The 25,320-nt window shown below is 39.8% G+C and overlaps 1 protein-coding gene across 3 annotated transcripts in view; it reads left to right on the forward strand.

The window, feature by feature from the left end:
• The first annotated feature begins 4,861 nt into the window (after positions 1–4,861).
• dpysl2b (dihydropyrimidinase like 2b) overlaps positions 4,862–25,320 on the forward strand; it is a 34,763-nt gene continuing 14,304 nt past the window's right edge. Inside the window, exons 1-4 of one of the 3 annotated variants that reach the window (XM_037753215.1) lie at positions 4,862–5,074; positions 5,341–5,783; positions 24,023–24,111; positions 24,805–24,989. In XM_037753215.1, coding sequence (XP_037609143.1) covers positions 5,514–5,783; positions 24,023–24,111; positions 24,805–24,989 — 544 coding nt within the window. In that variant the 5' untranslated portion in view covers positions 4,862–5,074; positions 5,341–5,513. Of the gene's footprint in view, positions 5,075–5,340; positions 5,784–12,660; positions 13,014–13,048; positions 13,068–24,022; positions 24,112–24,804; positions 24,990–25,320 lie in introns of those variants that run through there. The other 2 variants (XM_037753217.1, XM_037753218.1) reach the window with 2 other exon arrangements.

A 25,320-nucleotide genomic window follows, 5' to 3' on the forward strand; every position in this document is an offset into this window, starting at 1 on the left:
TTTATCTAACCAATTAAATAGTCTCATTGGGGTTGGAAACCTCTTTTGCAAGGGAGACCTGAAGAGCATTAAAAGTTGCAGACAATTCACTGGGGGCCCTTCAGCTCATTTTTTGGCCCCAGGGGCCCTAAGAGGGTTAACCCGGCTGTGTTTAGGGAAGAAGAAGAAGAAGAAGAAGAAGAAGAAGAAGAAGAAGAAGAAGAAGAAGAAGAAGTCGTCCGGAGTGAATGGTTCCTCTATTCTATCCTATGTTATCAAATATTTACTCTTCTTGGCTTTGGCCTCTTTTGAAACATCAGCACCAGCCTTCATGATGCACGCTGATTCATTTCAATTTCCCGCAAAATCCAGCAAATATTGATTCAGATTGACAAACTGCTGTGTAAACTGAACTGCACAGAACATAATCTACTCTAATAATATGTTTTCATGGGGGGCAGCCCATTAGAGAGACCACTCACGCTGCTGATCTCACTACATGTCCTACATCTGTTCCTGGATGCCAGGGCCGTGCCCTTCCTGTCCACAGGCCAGACCCTCTCTCTCTCTCTCTCTCTCTCTCTCTCTCTCTCGCTCTCTCTCCGCCTCTTTCAACAGTTTATCTGGCACGCCGCCAACTTTCCCCTCTAATTATCCAACGCTCCCCCCCGTCTCTGCTCCCAGCGGGGGACCTTTGTTTTGTTTTGTGGAAGGATGAGTGTGTCTTTGCCTTTTAGGCGTGGCTGCACCTTCAACATTTTGACTTTTCAGAATCCACCTCTGACATTTAGATATCAGATGTGTCTGTCTCTATCGCAGAGATGACCACCCACCCACACACACACACACACACACACAACGCCCCACCCACTCACACACACACAGCGGCCCTCACAGCCCTCTGGGAGAGGAAATAGTAGCAGCAAGGCCATTTGCTGCCCACCACGTTGTTATGGAAACTGAGTCGACATGAACTCAGTGCTGAAATGTTTCTAGCGGCCACTTGTGCAGGAGAGCTTTTGTCTGCTACTGTGTGAGTCAGGAATTAGCAATGTGTTTTCCTCCCTGCTCTTATTGATCGCCATGCAGCACTGATTTATTTATACCTCACAGACATACATTCTCTGTGGCTAAAAATGGAAATATGTACATTATAAACCATAATTAATGCAGATACATATTCTTCAAATGCCAATCTAACTTTACTGTTAGAAAAAGCTGATGAAGTTTTTAGTTGCCATGGCTCCTTTCCTGTAGTTCCTGTTGTAACACATTTGTACCCAGAGGTGATTTTAAATCCATGATTACAAACTACTCTGCTCTTGAATGTAACTGTTTTTAACATTCCTCTATTGCCGTCTGGCTGATTGCTTCTTGTGATTCGTTAATCATGTTCTGTGTGTATTTATATGTATGTTGTTTTATTGTACATTCTGTTTTATTGTACTCTTGACATCATTGAAAATGAGGGCATACCCTTGTTGATTCCTCAAGATTTAAATAAAAGTTGAATGAAATGAATGAGTTCATTTATTACTTAGTATGGCACAAGATTTCCCACAACTTATGATACATAAAATTCCTAATATAATAATGTGATACACATGTCCCAGTGGTTAATACAAGGCTTTTCTTGATAACCTCATCACAACTGACTCATGCTCTTATTTTGTGCATTTTATTTGATATTTGATATATATTTTTATAGTAATATTATTTATTTTGCTGTCTTGGCTAGGCTTTTTCTTTGTTAAATAAATAAATAAATAATATTATATAATTATAATAATAATAAATAATAAATATAAATATATATTTTAAAACCATACATTATTTCTTATGAGAAAATTTTCTCAAATATTCTGATGATTTGATGCAGAGAAATACAATAACAAGACTCCAGTAAGATTTATAATGCATGTTTAAACAGTAATATTATAATATTTTCTGATCCTGCTATGATGCATTGATAATGTGCTCACAAAGCGTGCTTTGTGACTTGAACGTATTACAAAACAGTGATCAAAGAAGTGTTACTGTCACAAGTCACAACCCCTACCAACTCTTAGTTTATTCATTCATCTGTTCTGTTTTCATGCCTCATCATTAATCTCTCATTTCATTTCAGACATCCTCCCTAGGGCTACTCCCTCCTGCTTGTAATCACCTCATTCCCTTCACCTGGGATTCCTTGGCCGTCTCCTCACCTGCAGCTTGTTCCCTAATTAGTTATTCAGTCCTAGTTCACCAATCACTTGCCAGATTGTCTAGAGTTTTGCCACATAGCTTTCCAGCATTTCTTTGTCCTACCTGATTCACTACTTTTTGATCTGCTTGTTTCCTGCACCTCATCAGATTTCTTTGCCTGATTGGACTGATCACCTGGTATTGACCTTTGCCTGCTTTACTAAGTAAAAGCTTTACTTTACTGTTGAACTGCCTCTCTCCTAATCGTTCTTTTGGGTTCCAGTCTGCCAGTTTTGTTAGAAGTCTTACAGTGGCAGTAAGAGTGACGAGCCTTGATTATGCAATTAGGATTGATTTGTGGTTGGTGTTTTGTGGAGTTGTGTGCAGAAATTATAAACCTCTGGCATACATTTAATACATGTTTTTTTGAGAATTTGGACTAATACAGGAGACAAATGTTCTGTAGTGAGCTTGTGTCAGTAAGTTAGTAATCTTTACCTTCTTGGATGCAGAGCAAGAACTAATAAAGACATTAATAGACTTTCACTTACCCAAAGTACAATAAAGTAATTTGCCACTCTTGTTGCTGACATATTGATGGAGTTGAAAGTGTTTTTTTCTCATAGTAAAACGTCAATGAAACCCACACTGGTAAAAGGATTGCATATCTCACTCCACATAATGAAAACATTGTATACATTGACTGTAACTGCAGTGTGGTTTACTGTGTGGTTGCAGGTGTATATAGTAGTGTGTGGAGTGACACAGGCAGGCAGTGCATTACTCTGCTATAGGTTATGACAGCAGATGAATTAGAACATTGTGGGGGAAGACAATCCGATGCTAAAAAAGTGTCAAGTTTGCAAAGCCTGAAAACACTTGTCTAAGCAGAAGTGTGCAGTGCAGGATTTTCCCAGGCTAACAACCAATATGAGGATAACAGTGGGTGTCGGTTTTACTGGATAGTGAAAGATTCTAGCTGTTTTTAGTGGTAAAACTCTGCTTTAAGTAAGGTGGAAAGTAAACTAAGTATATAATGTTGAAGTGTTGGGCAGTTATTGTATCCCCCACTAGGGGAACAGAACTGATTTGGAACAGAGGTTTCCAGGCAAAATATTTTACCTGATACCCAGATCTACTACTACAGGGTACCCCAGCCATAAAGTTGGGAGACTGGCAAGAGATACATTTTTTAAATAAAACCAGCAGAAGTGATATAAGAGAGATGATGCCTTTTAGTCCCTAGTAATAAAATAAATAAATAAATAAAATAAATAAAATAAATAAAATAAATAAATTAAATAAAATAAATAAATAAATAAAATTAAATAATAGATTTTATTTAATGGCAGCTTTCATAAAATCAGTAATAAAAACATACATACACAACAAGCACAATAAATATTTTTATTATTATTATGTATTATGCAACTTCCCATTGTGCAACTCATAGCATGATGCAATGTGACTGTCCCTGCCTGGTATGTTTTGTCTTTAAAACTCAACATGTCCCCAGTTTTTTTAACACAGGCTCTCACAGATGATTATGCTGACGTCACCAGAGTTGAGAAACGTCCCCTATACAAGTTTTTTTTTTCTTTGACTTTTTTTTTGTAATTTTTGTTCTTTCAACTCTATCTAACTTGGTAAGGTTTTCTATTTTAAAATAAATGTTAAATGTATGAAAAAAAATAAAAATAACAAAGAAGAAATAAGTTACTGTTACATATCTTGGTGTTTACTCTAATAATGCACTATACTTTTTCAAAACTTGCCATTTTGCACAGTTTTCTGTCCATTATACTCACACATACTCGCTGTATATGATTCAGCATTTTCTGTACCTGTCCTATATACCACATGTGTGTACTACAGAGTGTGTGACTGCTGCTGAGCCATCTGACCGGGTGGTGCTGAATGGACAGCGCTCTTCATTGCTGGAACTGGGTGTGACTTTTTGGGGAACTCTCCATGGTGCTGATCTGCTTCTTCTTGACCTCAAACTTTCTGCTAGAAACGCCCTTCTGAGACACAACTGTATGACACACTACCCTTATTACACTACACAGCCTTTACACTCACTGTACCCTCACTGTTAAGAAGTTCCCAGTAAAATAACAGTAAAGAACTGGCAGCAGGGTTGCCTTTATGTTACTGTAAAATTAACATTATTATACTGTCACTGAAATTTACAGCTTTGTACTGTTAATGAAAAATACAGTTTGAACTGTTTTTTTTATTTATTAATTTCACAGTATTTTACAGGTAATTTACTGTTTAAAGATACATTATATAGCAGTTTTTCACCTTTCTTTTACATTATCTTACTGATTTGTTTTAATACACTATTTAGGTTGTATTTTTTTTATATACATTTTAATAAACATCATTTTTTGCCTAGATGAATAGACTTAGCAGGTTACAGACATAGGAATAATCACACAAAATACAATTAAAGGCTATAATAGACTTGTTGACACTAGATTAGAGTAGAACTTTTTTTTGTGTGTTTTTTAATGTTTTTAAATTTTTGTTTGCTTTGTTGTTGTTTTTTTTTTAACTCTACTCTTTCTTTTTGTCATTATCATTATTGTTATTTCTTTTCCTAGTTTTGTTTTGGTTTTGAATGTTGAGGTTGTTTTCTCTCTAGTGTACTTGATGGGTTTGTCTGTAAACTCATCTACTTAAAAGTTGGTTTATAGACTGTTGTAATTACAAACAGTGGATTGCATATATGAAAACAGCCTTGAAAAAAGGGAAAAAAAATAAAGTACAAAAAAAAAAAAGAGCAGAAGTTTGTTTGGACAGGAGAGAAAGGACCGACCACTTCCGGAGACAGACAGTCAGAGATCTGATCTGATGCGCTCTTGGCACCGCCGCTCTTTGGACGAGTTCATCCAGGCTACAGGTAATCCCTCATCGGACATCATCCTCCTCCTCATCCTCAGCCTATTGGATCTGTATTGTGACAAAGCTATAGACAGTCTCTCTCCCTCATATGCTGACTTGTGACTCGCACATATTGGCTGGAGGCTATAGAAGCTCATTTAGACTCATGAGTAAGCAAAGCTGATCTGTAGACTGCTGGGGGAAAAGATTTGCGCACCATTTTTCTCCCTAATATCTTAAAATATCACGGTGCCTTTCTCTCTCTCTCTCTCTCTTTACACACAGTGGGAGTGTTTCCATGCAGCATTAGCAGGAACAGATCTTTTGTCACAGTGCGACCACCTGCGCTTGAAAAACCCTGCAAAAGGCGGTGGCTGTCCAGGCGTGAGGAGCTGCAAAAAAAGAAGAAGAAGAAGCTGAGACTCTGAGCATCTGTGCAGCTATATACTCCCACACAAATGTCGACCGCAGGGGAAGTGCCAGCCTTCTTCAAGAGCATGGGCTCTGACAGTCCAGCCAGGCCCAGGCAGAAATTCTGTGGCATGTTCTGCCCGGTGGAAGGATCCACCACGGACGGCAAGACGCTCGACTTTGACGGTCTCTCTGCGTGCAGAGGCAAGAGCGACGGCCGAGTCATCGACCGGCAGACCGACATCTCCCAGCCGAAGAGGGTGGAGATCAGGACGAGCACTGGCAAAGAAGCTCTGCAGAATCTGGATGATAAAAGGGTAATTTTCTCCTTTTTTTTTTTTTTTTTGTGCATGCTCATTGTGCGTGTTATTGCACCTATCTCCATATTTCTGTCATCCAACATCCAGATCTTTGCGCAAAACATGCGCCATTTTCATCCAAAAGTGTGCCAATTACAGCTCCCTGCCACTCATTTGAGTTTAAGCTTACAGCTACCAGACAACTTGCCCTGACTACATTTCCCAGAATGCAGTGCGATGTAACAGATGTATAGATGTAAGGGCCCACCACCATGCAGAGCTGCACAGAGGGAGTGGCTCCTGTTAGTTGGAGCTTACATTAGTGTTGATTTGCTGCACAGAAAAGCTGATAATACAACACTGTAGAGGTCTAAATGAGAAAAATGTGCAAAAATGTTAACCTGGTTCTGAGTGGGATGCACACATGATGTGATGAGTGGTTGCTGCATTGTTGTGCTCCTATGTTTAGGTTATTTAACAGCAGCATTAAGTGTTCTGGATGATAAAAGGGTAATTTGTTTTGCGTGTTTTTGCACCTATCTTCATATTTCTCTCATCCAACATGCAGATCTTTGCACAAACATGCACCATTTTCATCCAAATGTGTTGCCAATTACAGCCCCTGCCACTGTCATTTGAGTTTAAGCTTACAGCCGGTGTGTATACCAGACAACTTGCTCTGACTACATTTCCCAGAATGCAGCGCGATGTAACAGATGTATAGATGTAAGGGCCCACCACCATGCAGAGCTGCACAGAGGGAGTGGCTCCTGTTAGTTGGAAGCTTACATTAGTGTTGATTTGCTGCACAGAAAAGCTGATAATAAAACACTGTAGAGGTCTGAATGAGAAAAATGTGCAAAAATGTTAACCTGGTTCTGAGTGGGATGCACACATGATGTGATGAGTGGTTGCTGCATTGTTGTGCTCCTATGTTTAGGTTATTTAACAGCAGCATTAAGTGTTCTGGATGATATAAGGGTAATTTTTTTGCGTATTTTTGCACCTATCTCCATATTTCTGTCATCCAACATCCAGATCTTTGCGCAAAACATGCGCCATTTTCATCCAAAAGTGTGCCAATTACAGCTCCCTGCCACTCATTTGAGTTTAAGCTTACAGCCGGTGTGTATACCAGACAACTTGCCCTGACTACATTTCCCAGAATGCAGTGCGATGTAACAGATGTATAGATGTAAGGGCCCACCACCATGCAGAGCTGCACAGAGGGAGTGGCTCCTGTTAGTTGGAAGCTTACATTAGTGTTGATTTGCTGCACAGAACAGCTGATGATACAACACTGTAGAGGTCTGAATGAGAAAATGTGCAAAAATGTGATCTGAATGGGACGCACACATGATGTGATGAGTGGTTGCTGCATTGTTGTGCTCCTATGTTTAGGTTATTTAACAGCAGCATTAAGTGTTCTGGATGATATAAGGGTAATATTTTTGCGTGTTTTTGCACCTATCTTCATATTTCTGTCATCCAACATGCAGATCTTTGCACAAACATGCACCATCTTCATCCAAAAGTGTTGCCAATTACAGCCTCTGCCACTCATTTGAGTTTAAGCTTACAGCCGGTGTGTATACCAGACAACTTGCTCTGACTACATTTCCCAGAATGCAGTGCGATGTAACAGTGAGTATAGATGTAAGGGCCCACCATGCAGAGCTGCACAGAGGGAGTGGCTCCTGTTAGTTGGAAGCTTACATTAGTGTTGATTTGCTGCACAGAAAAGCTGATAATACAACACTGTACAGGTCTGAATGAGAAAAATGTGCAAAAATGTTAACCTGGTTCTGAGTGGGACGCACACATGATGTGATGAGTGGTTGCTGCATTGTTGTGCTCCTATGTTTAGGTTATTTAACAGCAGCATTAAGTGTTCTGGATGATATAAGGGTAATTTTTTTGCGTGTTTTTGCACCTATCTTCATATTTCTGTCATCCAACATGCAGATCTTTGCACAAACATGCACCATCTTCATCCAAAAGTGTTGCCAATTACAGCCCCTGCCACTGTCATTTGAGTTTAAGCTTACAGCCGGTGTGTATACCAGACAACTTGCTCTGACTACATTTCCCAGAATGCAGTGCGACGTAACAGTGAGTATAGATGTAAAGGCCCACCATGCAGAGCTGCACAGAGGGAGTGGCTCCTGTTAGTTGGAGCTTACATTAGTGTTGATTTGCTGCACAGAACAGCTGATGATACAACACTGTAGAGGTCTGAATGAGAAAATGTGCAAAAATGTGATCTGAATGGGACGCACACATGATGTGATGAGTGGTTGCTGCATTGTTGTGCTCCTATGTTTAGTTTCTTCAACAGCAGCATTAAGTGTTCTGGATGATAAAGGGTAATTTTTTTTGCATGCTTATTGTGCGTGTTTTTGCACCTATCTCTATATTTCTGCCATCCAACATTCAGATCTTTGCACAAAACATGTGCCATTTTCATCCAAAAGTGTTCCAATTACAGCCCGCTGCCACTCATTTGAGTTTGAGCTTACAGCCAGTGTGTGTATACCAGACAACTTGCCATGACTACATTGCCCAGAATGCAGTGCGATGTAACAGAGTATAGATGTAAGGGCCCACCACCATGCAGAGCTGCACAGAGGGAGTGGCTCCTGTTAGTTGGAAGATTACATTAGTGTTGATTTGATCATCATTTTTGCTGCACAGAACAGCTGATAATACAACTGAAAGGGAAACAATCTGCAAAAATGTTGACCTGGTTCTGAATGGGACGCACACATGATGTGATGAGTGGTTGCTGCATTGTTGTGATCCTATGTTTAGCTTATTTAACAGCAGCATTAAGGGTGTGGGCAGCTGATGAACAAGAGATGGCAGCTCTGACTTGCATGACTTGCAGGAAAATCTGTCAACTTTTCTGCTGCTGGTTCAAACTCACCATCCACTTTTTACATGTGGGTGGTAAACCGTGGCACTAACTGTATCAGCACTTCCTTTACTTAATACATAAGCACTCAGGATGCTGTTAAAAGCTTGGCGTAGTGGTGGTCAGCCTCATGTTACATATTGATTGGAAGCATTAGACACACAATCTGCTCTGTATCTACTCTCTGTTGTCTCTCTCTCTTATATCTATTTAAGTCTTACATGTATAGTAGTCCGCCCTGTTCTTGTCTGATAAAACAATGTACATTTGGCATGAATTGATTTGTTCTTGCATATTAATATTAACAGAGAGAAAATTAAATGATGTTTAAAAGCTAGCTTACATCTTAGAATCATGCTTGGTCATCACATTAGCAGACTGCAGTGGTAGAAAGTAACTGAGTAAATTTACTCGAGTACTGTACTTTAGTTCAATGGTAATTTAGTATTAGTAGATTATTTACATTTTCTGCTACTTTATACTTCTACTCCACTACTTTTATTATTTATTATTATTATTATTTTTCAATATTTGTATTACATTTTAACATAATACAAATAAATACGCAGTCATTGTCCAGGTACTAATAATTAATACCTAAATAAATGTACTACTACTACTACTACTACTAATAATAATATTAATAATATTAATTAATAATAAATAGTAATAAAAAATAGAATACAAGAAAATGTATGCATGCATGTATATATATATACATACATACACACACACAGAGGCAATAAAAATATATATTGCACTTTTTACTCCACTACATTTATTTGATAAATGTCTTGCTACTCTGCAGATTCAGATTAATAAAACAAAATAATAAACCAAATAAGTTATGAAATAATGATTAGGGAATAAGACTTTAATGATCTTGTGAAAAAAATTCACAAGCTGCCCCGCAGTGTATCAAGTCAGTAAAATTACCCCATCTTTATACATGAATGCGTCAATAATTCTAATCCAATAATAAAATATAATACATTATTCTGAAATGGGCCAATCTGCATAATTAGTACTTTTACTTGTAGTACTTTAAATATATTTTAATGCTAAATCATTTGCATTTTTACTTAAGTAAAATATTGAATGCAATTTTTTTACACTGTGGTATTGCTATTCTTTTTAAGTAAATGATCTAATTCCACCACTGGCAGCCTGCAAAGCTCTATATTTTAAATAAAGGTTGAACTTTAGATAATGATCTCCTGCCTCATACAGACCTGTGCAGATTTTTTTTTTTAAAGTAAACCCTTAAAGCAATACTAAAATGAAATCAAAGCCAGGTTATTCAAAAGAAGAAACAACACATTCTTCCTCCTATAAATGGAAAGTTGAATTCATAAGAAATAAAAATGCACTCTCTCAATTTGATACACTGAAGGGTTTAGCTGTCACAGCTTTACTTGGTCTGGTATGATGGTTTGCTAATATTAGCAAACTTGCCATCAGCCAGGTTGCTGACTTTATGACTCTTCTCCACAAGTGTGCTGTAAGTAAAAGATGTAAGCAGAAGTACATGGTCTCGTTTTAAAGGTACAGTGTGTAGGATTTGGCAGTATCTAGTGGTGGAGTTGCAGAATGCAACCGACTGAGTACCCCTCCGCTCAATTGTGAGCTGCCGAGTCTAAAACTGTGGTTACTCTGTTCGCCTCGCTCAGAGGCCATCTTCACCATAATAACACTACTTCAGGAGCAAAATAAGTCAGACAGCGGCTGGCGGTAGAACGGTTTAGCACTCTGCGGCTCACGTTATCGCAGTTTCACAAGTGTGTCGGAGAACTACGGTGGCCTTCAGGTAACGTAAAAAATTCTAAAGGCTCTCTATAGAGCCAGTGTTGCGTTTGTCTGTTCTTGGCTACTGTTGAAACAAGGCGGAGCAACAGGGCGGACTCCGTGAAGATATTAAGGGCTCATTCTAAGCTAACTAAACACAATGATTCTTAGTTTCAGGTGATTGTACACTAATTAAATCCTAGTTATGAAAATGATATTCCACGTCTGCTAGTGGATCCCTCGAAATGTTACACACTGTGCCTTTAAATGAAAAATAAAATCGTTGCAGTTGTCCATAATTTGAAATTGGAGCAGAGATAGAGTCCATTAAGCATTAAGATATCTAATTTAATTTACTCTGAAGTGAACTCTTGTGAGAGAAATTGGGGCATACATCCTGTTATTCAACACAAACCAAATAAAGGCTTCTACTCCGGCTTCAGCAGTGCACGGAAGATAATTTCCCTCAATGCAAGTCAGTTTTTTTTTTGGTAAAATCAAATGTTTCTTCAAACACTGGAAAAGCTAAATCCCAGCCTGTTTCTGGTCACATCTTGAAACTACCTTGAGATGGTTTAAAGCAGCAGTGGGTAGAATTGGAGCAAATATGATTAAAAAAAAGTAATTTTTATAAAACAGTCACTATATCCTGACAGTTGTGCATGAGACAGGTAACCTGAAAAAAAACATGTGTCTCTGAGTCTTCCGGTGCTCCTCATGGCATCTACAAGATTTCACAGACCGGAGGAAAACAACCAATCAGAGCCGAGCTGGAGCCTTGCCGTCTCTGAGCAGCTGTCAATCACTCGCAAACTCCGATCAAACGGTCAAACTAGGCAGCGCTGATCAAATATGAATCAATATTCTGTTACTGTAATACCTATTTCTTGCCTCAAATGTTTTCAGAAACATCTTGTAGTGTACTGTTTAGCTGTAAAATGAGAAAGTTTGTGACCCGGCCGCCATGTTGAGATCAGATGAGGAAATACTAAGCACCGCCCACCAGCCGGAGCAAACTTTCTCATTTTACAGCTACAAGATGTTTCTGAAAACATTTGAGGCAAGAAATAGGCATTACAGTAACAGGATATTGATTCATATTCGATCAACGCTGCCTTTTTTTCACCATTTAATCAAAGTTCGCAAGTGATTGACAGCTGCCTCTGTTAAATGAACAGCCAATAGGAACGCTCTCTCTCTCTGAAACGACCTGTGATTGGCCAAAGTCTCCCGTCACGGGCTTTAGATTTTTTAAAGCCTGAAAACAGAGCCATGAGGAGGTGCAGCAGTCTAGTTTTCTCTCAGAACACATAAATTACAATACGCTGAAAGGTTATTATGGATTTTTTTTCCCCCAATGATGCCAAAAACATTCTGCCTACTGCAGGTTTAACTGGTGAATGGATTGGAGAACTGAATTATTTTTTGACATTCAAAGTGTTGCCTGCAAATTTGCAATTTAGTTAAATCCTTAATGTTTTGTATATTGAGATTCAGATGTAGTCAAAAAAAATGTCATCACAAAGCAAAAGAAATTAGTCTGTCGTGTCTCCAACTAAAAAAAAATGAAAGCTCTTTTCTAACGAAACAAGCAAGATAAAAACAAGAATGTATTTTGTAGGGCCGTCAAAGTTAATGCAATAATATCGCATTAACGCAAATTGGTTTTAACGCCACTAATTTCTTTAACAAGTTAACGCAACTTGCGATTTTTAGGTTGTCGCGGGCTCAGTTTTAAAGCTAGAATGAGGATGCTGTAGCCTGAAAACAGAGCCACGAGGAGGTGCAGAAGTCTAGTTTTCTCTCAGAACACATAAATTACAATATGCTTAAAAGGTTATTATTTTTTCCCAATGACGCCAAAAATATTCTACCTATACTGCCCCTTTAAATCACCAATAAATTCAAGAGAATTGCTTAAACAAGTTCATTATAGAGCTGGGATCAGGTGAAATGATTTATTCTAGTAAAACATTTTAATTTTTATTTTAAACCCACAACAACAGAGGAAGTAAAGATGGCTGCTGGCTGTTTCTTCACTTGCTCAGTTGCTGCACTCCTTCACTAATCCAAGGAGAGCTGTATTGATGGCATTAGGGGCTCCTTTTCCTGTCAATGGAGCAGGGGCGAGGCTCTGCGCATGCTCCGTGCGGTTCTTTTATGGGACGAGGTTGGCTTCTCTAGCTGGTCCCTCCTCCTCCTCCTCCTCCTCCTCCTCCTCCTCCTCTTCCTCCTCCTCCTCTCTCCGTCTGACTCCGTCTGGGTAAAGGAAAAGGTTTGGTGCATCGGCGGAGAGACCGGGAGGCTGCCAGGAGGACGTTATCCGGAGTTGAGAGAGACACTTTGACTCTACTGAGGATCCACTGAGGATCAGCTGCGAGCTTCGTCTCCTTTCATTCGCTCGGTTCAGTCCAACCCGGCGTGCAGCGTGTTCTAATCCGTTCAGGCTACATCTACATCCTCTCTCCGACGCATTGATTTGCGGTCCACGAAGCACACCGGTGAAGATGTCTGGCTACCAGGGCAAGAAGAACATCCCCCGCATCACAGTGAGTGGTTTAATGTTGGAGTAGAGAGGAAGCTGAGAGGAGAACCGAGAGGAGGTCAGTGTGTCCGGTGTTCTTGGCCGCGTGGGCCTCTCCTGCTGCGGGGTGTGGGTGCAGGATGTCACCGTGGTGCTGTGGTGGTGTGGTGCTAAATCACTCTCTGGGATGCAGATGGTTTTATTATTGTGAAATCTGCTTAGGATCGATAAGCCAGTGTAGTGATCAGTCAGTGCAACATTTTTTTTTTTGCAGCAGCATCTTTTGCATCAAGTGCTCATCTTCCATGCAAATAAAAACCCACCACTTATAATCTTAAATTTTGATTTTTTTTTTTTTTTTTCTGCTGCAGATTCACTCTCAGTGTGCCATTCTTTGTCCATGGTGTGCATGACAGTTGAGATTTCATGTCTTTGTTATATAGCACTGGTGTGTGTCTGATAGCTGGTTATCACTGCACACACCAATGTGTGCTGGGGTGCAAAATGCTTTCCCTGCATCCACTGCTTCAATGCATCAGATCTCCTTTCACTTTGTCTTTTTCATCAAGCATGCATGGAGACATTAATGGGGGCAGATTATTTCCCTGAATCCATAGTGGAGAGCTGCAGGGATGATGATGATGATGATGATGGTGGTGGTGGTTGGTGGTGGTGGTTCAATGGAAAGTAGAGAATAGGGAGTGGAAGGGGAGGGTGAGCCGGGGGAAGGGAAGGGAGGGGAGAGGAGGGGATGGTGGGTCCTATTTCCTTCCATGTTTCTCTCTCTCAGCTGTGTGATGATGATGATGATGAAGGGAAGATGCATGCAGGCAGAGCTCATCAGGAAGAAGGAGGTCACCGTCATCTCTCCATGCTGATGTTGGTGAAGTGAAATAATTGGGCTGAATTGTCAAAGATGGCTCAGACTATGCAGAACTAAATCCATACGGAGGGAACTGGTGTGTCTTGTTTTGGGCTCCCAATACAAATATGAGTCTATGCTTTACTAAATGAATCATTTGGCTTATACTTATTGTCTAACGGGCCTACCAGGAACAGGCCTGTAGGGGCCCAAATATTCAGGTGGCCCATATGCTATAGCATAGCATAGTGATAAATGCAAATGCAGATCCCACTGTTTTGATTGCATTAAAAAGTATACTTTTTTTTACTCAGATATGGATGTATATTCTTTATATTATTTCCTAAAATTAGATTTAAAAAGTTTAATGTATCACCTTACTTATAGTATCACAATATATTGAATCATAAACCCTGTATCCTAGCGACTTCTAGGAAGGACGAGGGACCTTTTATTGGGCATCATCTGTGCTCAGGAGCCCATCGTCTCAAAATCCATTCGCTCTTATTTATACTGTATTAGAAGACGCCTAAATCTCCATCCGCCCTACGCCTGGTGGATGTCAATTAGTGCAGCAACTCTGGCTGCAAAGACATATCTGAATGTCTCTGTGGATCTATGCAGAGAGGGGTGTTGTTGGTAACTGTAGGCCACAGAGGAGCTGATGTGCACACCTTTCCAAATCACAAAGGTGTGTCGAGTAGCAGGCTGTTCTCATACACCATTCGTAGCTATACCTACAAAAAGTAATGCACTGTAATTCGTATGTATATGCCACAATATCAATTTGTATGTAATCCATGTAATCGTGAACCAGGAAGTATAAAGAGCGGCAAACGCTGCATAGGGAGGTGGTCGGGGTGGATGGGTGGGTCCAAAAACACTAGTCTTCTTCGCAGGAAACCGCTGTTCTTATCCCGTGTGAAACCAGAAGTCAACATTTGAACATTTTATATCCAAAGGTGTGCAGGTTTGCTTATTTGTGGGTCCTAAACGCAGCCTTTACTGTGCATTTGGTCAATTGCTTGATCAAGCAAATAATCCAAACATTCTATTTTCCGCCTTTCAAATGTGAGGATTTGTATATCTTTGGGTTTGTGACTCTTAGTCAGACAAGTCGAGCAATTTAAAGATGTGACCTTTAACTCTGGGAACTTAGTTGCAGGCTTACTATGCATCCTGCTCGGAGAAGAGATGTTAAAAAACTAACTGGGATGTGTCTAAATAAAAAATACCCCCCCAAAAATGGCTTATTGCAAGTGGAGAAAACTAATCATGAAGAGAAAAGCCTCACCTGTGTGCATATATTGATTGTGTATAATTAAGACAAAGCCCCGACCCCGCCTTCACCCCAATGTCAGCTGGGATCGCCTCCAGCCTGCGACCCCAGCTGGGATAAGCGGTTACAGATAATGGGTTGATGGATAATTAAGACAAAGGATGTTAAAAACAAGTCTATTCTGATATAATGGCTGATATCATCATGGTGTCCCCGGTGGAAACTGGCAGCCTCTCAGGTGGATCATTTCCCCCTATGGACTCTCTGGAGAGAGCTTGAGGCGCAGCAGGCAGTTGGTGGAGAGATCAGAGGATTAGTAAAGGTGGTAGTCCCAATAGTGATTAAGTCAGACCTAAATGGATCGACTGCCTATTCTTGAACAGTGCACGAAAGAAAAAGAGGGGGCAGAATTTAAAAAGTATATTTGTTTCTTAAGAATTGAGCATGATAAATGAGTGACTTAGTGGATTTCATTTTTCCAGCTTGTCCTGGGTCAGAACTACTTGTGTAACCACTGGGCTTCTTCACTGAACAGGCGTCAGTGTGAAGAGTGGATGAGCTTATTAAACCAAACATAGGCTGGTGGAGAGGAAATGAGTGAGGTTTAATTAAATAAAAACTAAACAGGAACTGCTGCAGCAGCGACAAAGGAACCCTGTGTGTTCCACGCCTTTCTGCATGAGCCAATCAAATTCAGAGTTTAGATCATAATTAAGGATTTGCATCCATCCATCCATCCCCGATCATTAGGGGTGGGGTGCTAGTGTCCGTCGTATAACAGTGGAGCTGACTGGTTTGTCTCAGACAGATGGAGTTGGGTCAGCTGCACAGGCAGGGAACGTACTTAAGGCAGATCTCATCAAATATGAATGAATCTCCACAAGTTCACCACCTGGGTGTAGAGCTGCAGTGACTCAAAATCTCACATGCATACAGCTAAACCAGAGCCGAGTTAAAAGGTGTGCCATAAAAGGGAATGTAGAGCCAAGTAGGGCTGCAACTGATGATTTTTTTTGTCCATTACTAGTTCCCAGAGTCCAAGGTGACATCTACAAATGACTTGTTTTGTCTAACATTCAGATTACAATTTTTTTTCCAACAACTTTGATTATTGTTAATATTAATATTTAAGGCCTGACGACTTTCTCAGATTCACTGTTTTTCTTAGTTTTACATCTCTGTATATTGAATATCTTTCGTTAAATTATATATATTTTTTTAATCTTTCGGACAGTTGGTTGTACAAAACAAGTGATTTGAAGAGGTCACATTGGACTCGGGGAAACTTTTGATTGGCATTTTCACATTTTTTTGACATTTCAAAGGCTAAACAACTTATCTATTAATCAGAGAAATAATCAACAGATTAAAACAATAATGATTAGTTGATACCCAAAATGATATTAAACAAAGAAAACCAGCAAATCCTAACGAGGTACAGTGTGTAGGATTTGGCGGCATCTAGTGGTGTGGTTGCAGATTGCAACATGGCGGACTCCATGTAGAGTACCCGCTCCCTATGTAGATATGAAGGGCTCAATCTAAGCTAACAAAAACACAACAATTCTTATTTTCAGGTGATCATACACTAATGAAAACATAGTTATGAATATTATATTATATTTCTGCCAATAGATCCCCTGAAATGTTACACACTGTTCCTTTAAGCCCTGATCAAATTTGCTATTTTTCTGAACATCTTTGGGTTTTAGACCATTGGTTGGACAAAACCAGAGACTGTATATAAGAAGTGGACGAAGTAACCATGACGTCACCCATTGGTTTGTGGACTGCCATTTTGAAGCCTTAACTTTGGCGTTTTTGCCATCTTGGTTATTTGACTTATTTTTGCAACCAGAGGAGTCGCCCCCTGCTGGCTATTAGAAAGAATGCAAGTTTAAGGCTCTTCTGCTTTGGCTTCACTTTTCAGACCCCGGAGTTGCCCACTGGACAAAACAAGTAATTTGAAGAGGTCACATTGGACTCAGGAAACTTGTGATGGGCATTTTTCACAATTTTTTGGCATATCAAAGACTAAATAACTAATCAGATAATCAGAGAAATATTCAACAGATTAAAAATAATAATTAGTTGTAGCCCTAAATTATACTAAACAGAGAAAACCAGCAAATCCTCACATTTGGGAAGCTAAAACCAGAGAATGTTTGGCATGTTTGTTTGATAAATAAACCTAAAGGATTGATAGATTATCAAAACTGGTGTCAAACGGCTTACCATTTCAGCACTAGAGTCAAGCGAAAGTTATTAGTGCAGTGTGTCTTGATTTGTTTTGCAGCACAGTGAAGGATGTAGACTGAATACAGATGAAAGCAAAGTAAAACACAAGCTAATGTTTTAGTAAATGCAGCTCTATTAAAGGAAGGTAAAAATAGACTGAGGCTATAATAAGACTGTCCTGGATTAAAGTCTCTGTCACTACAATCCTCAGGGGATGAGAGATCATTAGGCAGTCTGCTTGCATACCTGTAGTACAGTAGTTGTCCCCGGTGGCACGCAGCTCAGTGTGTTTCCGTCGAGGTCGCCTCAGTTTGTTCATGCTGTTATCTCACAGTGCACAGCAGCCCGGGGCTCCGTCTGCTCACACAGCAGCACGCTGCTCTCCACATCACCCACCCAGCAGCTCAACCTCGCTCTCTCACGCTCAATATGATTCTGAATTCCTCCATTCATAAAGCCAGAAGTTAGAGAGAATACGCAAAATATGTGGGTGTTTGTGTGTGTGCAGAATGTGAAGTTTTTTATTAATCAGCATCTCAACAAAGGATAATACTGTTGAGTACTGTTGGTGCCTCCAGCTGCACGATATCCTCAATAAACTGCAGAAAGAGGTCAATGAGGCGGTATTTCATAGTGAAAGAGAATATTTTAAGGGACTTCTTTAGTTGAATCAGAAATACTTTATTGATCCCTAGGGGGAAATTGGGATGCTACAGTTGTTCTTATATATAAGCATAGAGAAATATAAGAAAAATAGAAATAAAGGAGTATGTAAAATGTAAATTGTGTACATAATGACACACTATATAACACAATATATGTAGAATAATAAAAATAAGAAATGAGAAATATTAGGGGTGGGAATCACCAAAGGTCCCATGATACAATATCATCAGGATATTTATGTCACAATACAATCTTATAGCAATTTTAAACATTTTGCCATGTGCTGAGAATTGCGATAAGATATATTGCGATTTATTTTTACCTTTTTTTCAACTGAAAATTATGCGGTTTGTCAACATCAGTTTTATCTAATAAGATACAGTTTTCTCTCTGTTCATTTCAGAGTTTTCATTCACATATCTTGAGGTCAAGAGGTCAAGGGACCCCTTTGAAAATGGCCATGCCAGTTTTTCGTCGCCAAAATTTAGCGTAACTTTTGAGCATTATTTAGCATTCTTACTGATGAGCTAACATGACATGGTTGGTACCAGTGGATTCAATGTTTTCTAGTTTCATATGATACCAGTATCTTCACTAACTTTAAGACTGATTCCGCTACAACCTCTGAAAGACAGATTAGTGTCAGATTGTTAAGAGGTTAATAGTTCATGTAATAAAAGTAAAATATTGCGATACTATGCTGTATCGATTTTATTTTCTCCCACCCCTAAGAAATATGTACAAATATGTGCATCAAACACGTAAAATATATAACCACAGTGTAAATAAGTAAATAATAAATAAATAAAAAATCTAAATATTTAAAAAATAAGAGAATCTAAGTGAATTTTTCAGTCAAATACACTCGAATGATTGCAGTTTTCATGAAAAGTCATACTTTCATCCTCTGAAGCCCATGAAACAATTTCTCTGGTAATGTGAACACGAAGGTCAAACATTACTGTATCTATGCAAATCTCTAAGTATCAGTTTGATAAACACACATAGAAATAAATCACTACATTCTGTATTTTATAGTCATGATAATCACAATATAATATCCAGTAGTTTGGGCTGTATTTTGCAAACCAATGTGTTAAATTACACATTTACCCTTCTGGGAATCTGTTTCTGTTCTTCCTGTTTAGCTGGTTTTTAAAGCAGTTGTCTGAACATGTACGGATATGATTTTGGTAGCCGTCTGGTTTTTGAATAATCCAGGATACTCATAAATCACAGTGCTGAACGCCTGACCTGGCAGCCTTCTCCACCTGACTTCACTCATGTTCCCAGGATATTTTCCCTTTGGACAACAACAACACAACGTTGCTGGGATACGTCCGACACTGGCAGACGTTTTCACAGCGCCCAAATGGATTTCAACCTGATTTCATGAAACTTTTTCATCTGTTGAGTGTTTTATAGTTTTCCACCTGTGGCTTTGTTTATACAAAACATGTATTCAGTGATCATAGCTTGGGGTCATATGATATAACAGATTGATCTGACTGGCTGTAATAGAGAAATAATCAATATTCCCAGAGTCCATCATCAGTAGTCTTTTAATTTTATACTCTGCAGCCTTTAGCATAAGAGTTACTTCTATAAATGTGTTTGTTTAAAGGTGCAATGTGTAAGATCTGACCAGCATTGTAGTTTAAAACATAGAAAAATTAACTAACATTATCAACAGAATGATCAACCAGCTTGCCCCGGCCCGTCCTGTCTTGTAATACCGCTTGTACCTCGAGCTATAATCAATATTTTATATTAACAATGGGTTACATGACTGTGTGATGTGAATGGGGTCACTCATTATGATGACCCCACAGAGAACGATCACCAGCTCCCACGGCTCTCATCAGCAGGATCACAGCAGTGGTTCTTCAACTTTGGTTCCGAACCTTCCTTTAAACCAGCTAACTTTTTCAATCATGAAATTAGGAACAAAACAAGCTAAACTGAACACTATATATCAAGACGTAAGTTATCCTGCCAGACTTTGTAGAAATCAATTAAAAAACTGACATTGCAATATTTTTTTTCTGCTATATATATTGCAATATGAAAAAAATACAAGAATATTCATCCTGCCCCTTTGTTAGCTACATTTTAAAGTTTAAATGCTTCAATCTAATGCAAAATTGGCAACAATAAGAGCTAGATAAGCAATTTTATGCTCTTATTTTAATCATAAACACATTGGTTGTATAGATAATATCTATACCCAGAAGTGAAGCCAAAACATCAAGTTGCTAGTTTAGGAAGCGCTTGATTTGATATGCTGCAGCGTTTTCTATGGGCAGAACGTGCATGTTAAACGTCAATATCGCAGGCGATCATGTTCATTTAATTGTGGGAAGCAAAAATTGTGATTAATATTCGAGTAATTGTGCAGCGCTAGAGTGATCCATCTGTTTCATGTGTCTATAGATAAATCTCGCTAGCCTTGCTAGTATGGGAGCACACTTGTTTTTGTTTTGGTTCCCACATAAAACAAATTCATTCAGCTTTATTTCCACTCACCCTTTTTCATGCAGGTCATGCAGGCAACCCCTCTCAGTTCTTCTACGCCCCCCCCCCCAGTTTTAGAAGAACCAGGATGTGGGCTTAAAGAAAAATATTGCCTTAAAAAAAAACAATCCAAGAATGATTAAACATTGTACAATCAACTTCAAAGTAGTGGTTTCTTAAATCATTTTGCTGGTATGACATTTACATTAGCAGGGTTGCATATTCTGGAATGAAAACAAAGCAGTTGAGCAAACAGTGAGCCCATTGAGCTCCGTCCACATCCTGTTTGGGAGAGGTTCTCATGAAGGAAAGGTCACTGTCATGTTTGGCTCTGAGCCAGTCCAATCAGACACTCTCTCCAACCCCCGCGAGCTCCGAAACAATCAGAGGATTATACAGTCTGGATTCCAGTTATTGTTCTGCTAATTTCTTATCTTTCTTTAGCATTCTGCAGCTGCAAGACCAAAAAACACCTCTTTAGTGACACTTTCAAACCATCTGCCTCTCCCACGCTGAGTAACCCAACATCTAATCCCTTCTTTAAGGATTAAAGATGAGTAGTTGTTCTTGAAAAGATAATTTTTGCCTCTCGGTCTTGGCTCGCGCAGCTTCGGGTCTGTTTTGAAAATGTGAGTGTCGACACGAGAGCCGAAGTCTCCTGGCGAACTCCACTAAGTAATGTGATGATGACAGTCATGATGAGGCACATGATGTAACGGCGTGTTTCAAAGCGGAGTTGTTGGGATGAAAGCATGCCAGTGTTGGGCTGGAGCGAGGCCAGTCTGCTCCGCATAGATCGAAGATTACCACATGATCTATTCACATTAGTTCCATCAGCGGTGTCGGAGCATCGCCACACCTTTTTTAGACGACAACTGCAAAGCATTTTTCTAGACCTGCTGCAGTCAGCTGAAGTTCTTGTGTGTGTGTGTGTTTGTACTGTAAGAGCGTGTGCTGTGTTTGTGTGTCATGAGTTTGTGGCTGCCAAAGAAGAGCAGCTCCTCTCCAAAAGCAAAGAGGATATGACTTTATGACACATGTATGTCATCCATGTGTTTGTCTCGTTACTGTACAGCTGCAGGACGAACAAAAAATATTAGATAAGATGCACTTTGTTGATCGACACTTTCTCTTTTAGAATAACAGGATTAGAAAACAAATCTATACCTTTTTGAAGATTAACTTTACACCAAAATTTAAGCACAAACTTACTTTTGTTTTTTTTGTTTCAGCTCTGATATCCGGAGCTTTGGATGGATAATGACCTTTACATATTCATTCACATGAGAAAATCCATAGTTCAAGGCTTCAATGGGGAAGTGCGCCAGTTTTACACATCACAGTTTGTTTCCAGGTCTTGGGGAGTACATTACTACTGCATATTTGAAAAAAGGTGGTTGAAAAAAGCTTTTTGTAGCTTCTCATAGACTTCTATACAATCAGACTTCTTATGGCAACCAGAGGAGTCGCCCCCTGCTGGATATTAGAAAAAAATACAAGTTTAAGGCACTTCAGCATTGGCTTCACTTCTCAGATCCAGAGGTAGCCCACTGAGCTCAACCCACCCAAATCTCTGACTGAACTGTTGGCAGTCAAGTTGCATTGTGGGTAATGTAGAGCCCAGGTTTTGACAAGGAAGAAGAATGTCTCTGGTTCTGTTGATGGAGAACTCTTTTAGGATTACTTTTGCAATTAAATATTATTTTCATTACTGATTAATCTGTTGATTATTGTTTAGTCTGTAAAATGTCAGAAAATAGTGAAATATAATAATTGTTGAAACCAAACCACAAAGTTCCTGTGACTAAAACAAATAAAAAAATAGAGCTGAAACAGATAAAACACATGTTATATGTTGGCCTGGTTGCTGTACAGCGTGCTTTGTATATGAAGTTTGCATCATCATCAAAAACAAATTCCACCTGCTGCTGGTTGTGCATGCAAATATTAATTTAGATTGATCTGTGGCTGAGCAGTCTGAGTAGTGAGGAAAAAATGATGATGTAATATTTGAAAAGCTGAGTTGTGCAGCGCTCAGCTGTGTGTGTGCTGGTTCAGATGCAGGGCGGGGCTCCGACTAGGAGCAGCAGTTGTGTTCGGGGCCAGGGCTGCTGGCCGGGCTGCAGCGAGTGGCGGCGGCGGCTCGAACAGAGCAGCCTTTGTTAGCCGGGGATGCTGGAGTCCTTGTGACCAGAGCTGCCACTCCCTTTTTGGACAGAGGACCCGGGCCGACGGGGTGACACGAGGGAGGGACGGAGGGACGCCCCCTCCTCTCCCGCACGGAGACAAGTGGCACAGCAGCAGGCATGGATGATTGATTACACAGTCTGTGCTCTGATTGGTTCTCTCATGTCCGTCCCTGTGACAGCGCGACCACATGAGGAGGACGGAGGGGTGTGTCTTGGGGGGTGGGCTATGGTACTCATTGTTGCAAGAGTGAATACTTTACCCCTCATTTTGTTGTTGAAGCAGAGCTGGAATTAAGAAAGAGGAGCAGCGATGAACAGTGAAGAAGTGAACAATTAAACTGGTGCAGTTATGAACCAATAAACACTTTTGTGACCATTTTCTCTAAACCTAACCTTTGTTTAAGACTCCCTAACCCTAGGGATGAAATATAAATCAATATTATATCGATATTGTGATCGTTAATATGGCATAAATGTTGCCTTTCCTGGTTTTAAAGGCTGCATTACAGTAAAGTGATGTAATTTTCTGAACTTACCAGACTGTTGTAGCTGTTCTATTATTTGCCTTCACCCACTTTACACATTATATTATCCACATTACTGATGAGTATTTATCAAAAATCGCATTGTGTGAATATTTTGTGAAAGCACCAATAGACAAACCTACAATATCCGTTCAATATCGATATTGAGGTATTTGATTTTCTCCGTATCACCCAGCCCTACCTAATGATTAGTTCATTTTCATCCAGATTACATGAATGAAACTTTAAAAATGTAAGTATTTTTTGTCACACGTACTTGACAAATCACTCAAAGATTATTATTATTAAGGAGTGTGTACAGTGTGTTTATGGGTGTCTCTCTGTGTGTGTGTGTGTTGATGAAGAAAGCCAGTATCAGTTGAAAGACATTGCACAGCCATGTGTTCCTTATCAGAATGCATCCTAAAAAGGCCAAGCAGAGGCTGCTGTGTAAATGCAGCAGGTTTTGGCGTATTTATTTTTTGTCGCGAGTGCCAATCTGCCCTTTTTATGTGACATTTCCCAAAATGTCTTTCATCAAATGCACTTAATCCAGCATCCAATCGAGCCAAATCGGATATTCGACCTCATAAGCGTATTTTTATAGCCGCCTATAAAACCCCAGACCAGCAGCCTTTACGTGTTCAGGTCTGCGGTGTCTGCTTCCCACGGTTCTACATGAGCTTTTCCTGATGACATATTTAATGTAGTGTTTAGATGTAATTAAATTTGCAGCGACTGATCATCTTTATTGTTTTCCAGAGTGACCGTCTCCTGATCAAAGGAGGGAAGATCGTGAATGATGACCAGTCCTTCTGTGCTGACATCTATATGGAGGATGGAGTCATCAAGTGAGTTTATCGCGTTTTTCTTTAAGCTGCTGGCAGTAAAACCCAGATTACATCATGATCAGGTTTACAAAGTTATAATCGATCCACGTGTTTGACTTTTCTCTCTTTTTATTACAAATACTCATAATAGTTTGCCTACATTGACGTTACATGCAAACTAAAAATAATAAAAACAGCCTAAATCTGGCCCATTTACATGATGGACTCAAGTGCTCATATTAATTAATGTGCATTGTCCTTTCTTAAAGGGACAGTGTGTAGGATTTAGTGGCATCTAGTAGTATGGTTGCAGATTGCAACCAACTGACTACCCCTCTGCTCACTCCTCCCTTTCCAAGACTACGGTAACGTGAACTACGGTGGCCTACAGGTAATGTAAAAACATGAAAGGCTCTCTAGAGCCAGTGGTTGGTTTGCCATGTCTACAGTAGCCCAAAACGGACAAACCAAACACTGGCTCTAGATAGGGCATTTGCGTTTTCACATTTTTGGGATGGCCACATGGGAGAAGTTTCAGTTGGTTGCAATCTGCAACCTCACCGCTAGATGCCGCCAAATCCTACACACTGCACCTTTAAATAGTGCACGTGAATTATTTAAAACAGATATTTGGGTAATTTCTATGTTGTTATACATTTTTTTATTTAGTTTTTCTTTTCTCTGTTTTGTAATTTCTTACGCTCTTTTCTTCAGACAAATTGGGGAAAATCTCATCGTGCCCGGCGGGGTGAAAACCATCGACGCCCACGGCCGCATGTTGATGCCGGGCGGCATCGACGTGCACACACGTTTCCAGATGCCTGATCGAGGCATGGTGTCCGCCGACGACTTCTACCAGGGCACCAAGGCTGCGCTGAGTGGAGGAACCACCATGATCAGTGAGTTATTCAGTAGAAAGATCCTACTGTTTGTGATTAAAGGGATGGTTTGGGAGTTTTGAAGTGGGGTTGTAAAGGTATTTATCCAGTCAGTGTATTACCGACGGTGAGCCTTTCTTTTAGGTGGCTAAAATATTTTGCTGCTGGCCCCGTCCACAGCAGTACATCGCTTTGCAATCTGTCAACCCGTCTGCTTCTCCAAACTGGGGGCATGCCGACCTTCATCTATTGTAGGTAATACACTGACTATGCTGTTCCTCATACAACCCCACTTCAAAACATCCAAACTATCCCTTTAAAGATTCTTCTAGGATTTAATCTATCAGTTTCC

The sequence above is a fragment of the Sebastes umbrosus genome, chromosome 19 (assembly GCF_015220745.1).
Source record: "Sebastes umbrosus isolate fSebUmb1 chromosome 19, fSebUmb1.pri, whole genome shotgun sequence".
NCBI lineage: Eukaryota > Metazoa > Chordata > Actinopteri > Perciformes > Sebastidae > Sebastes > Sebastes umbrosus.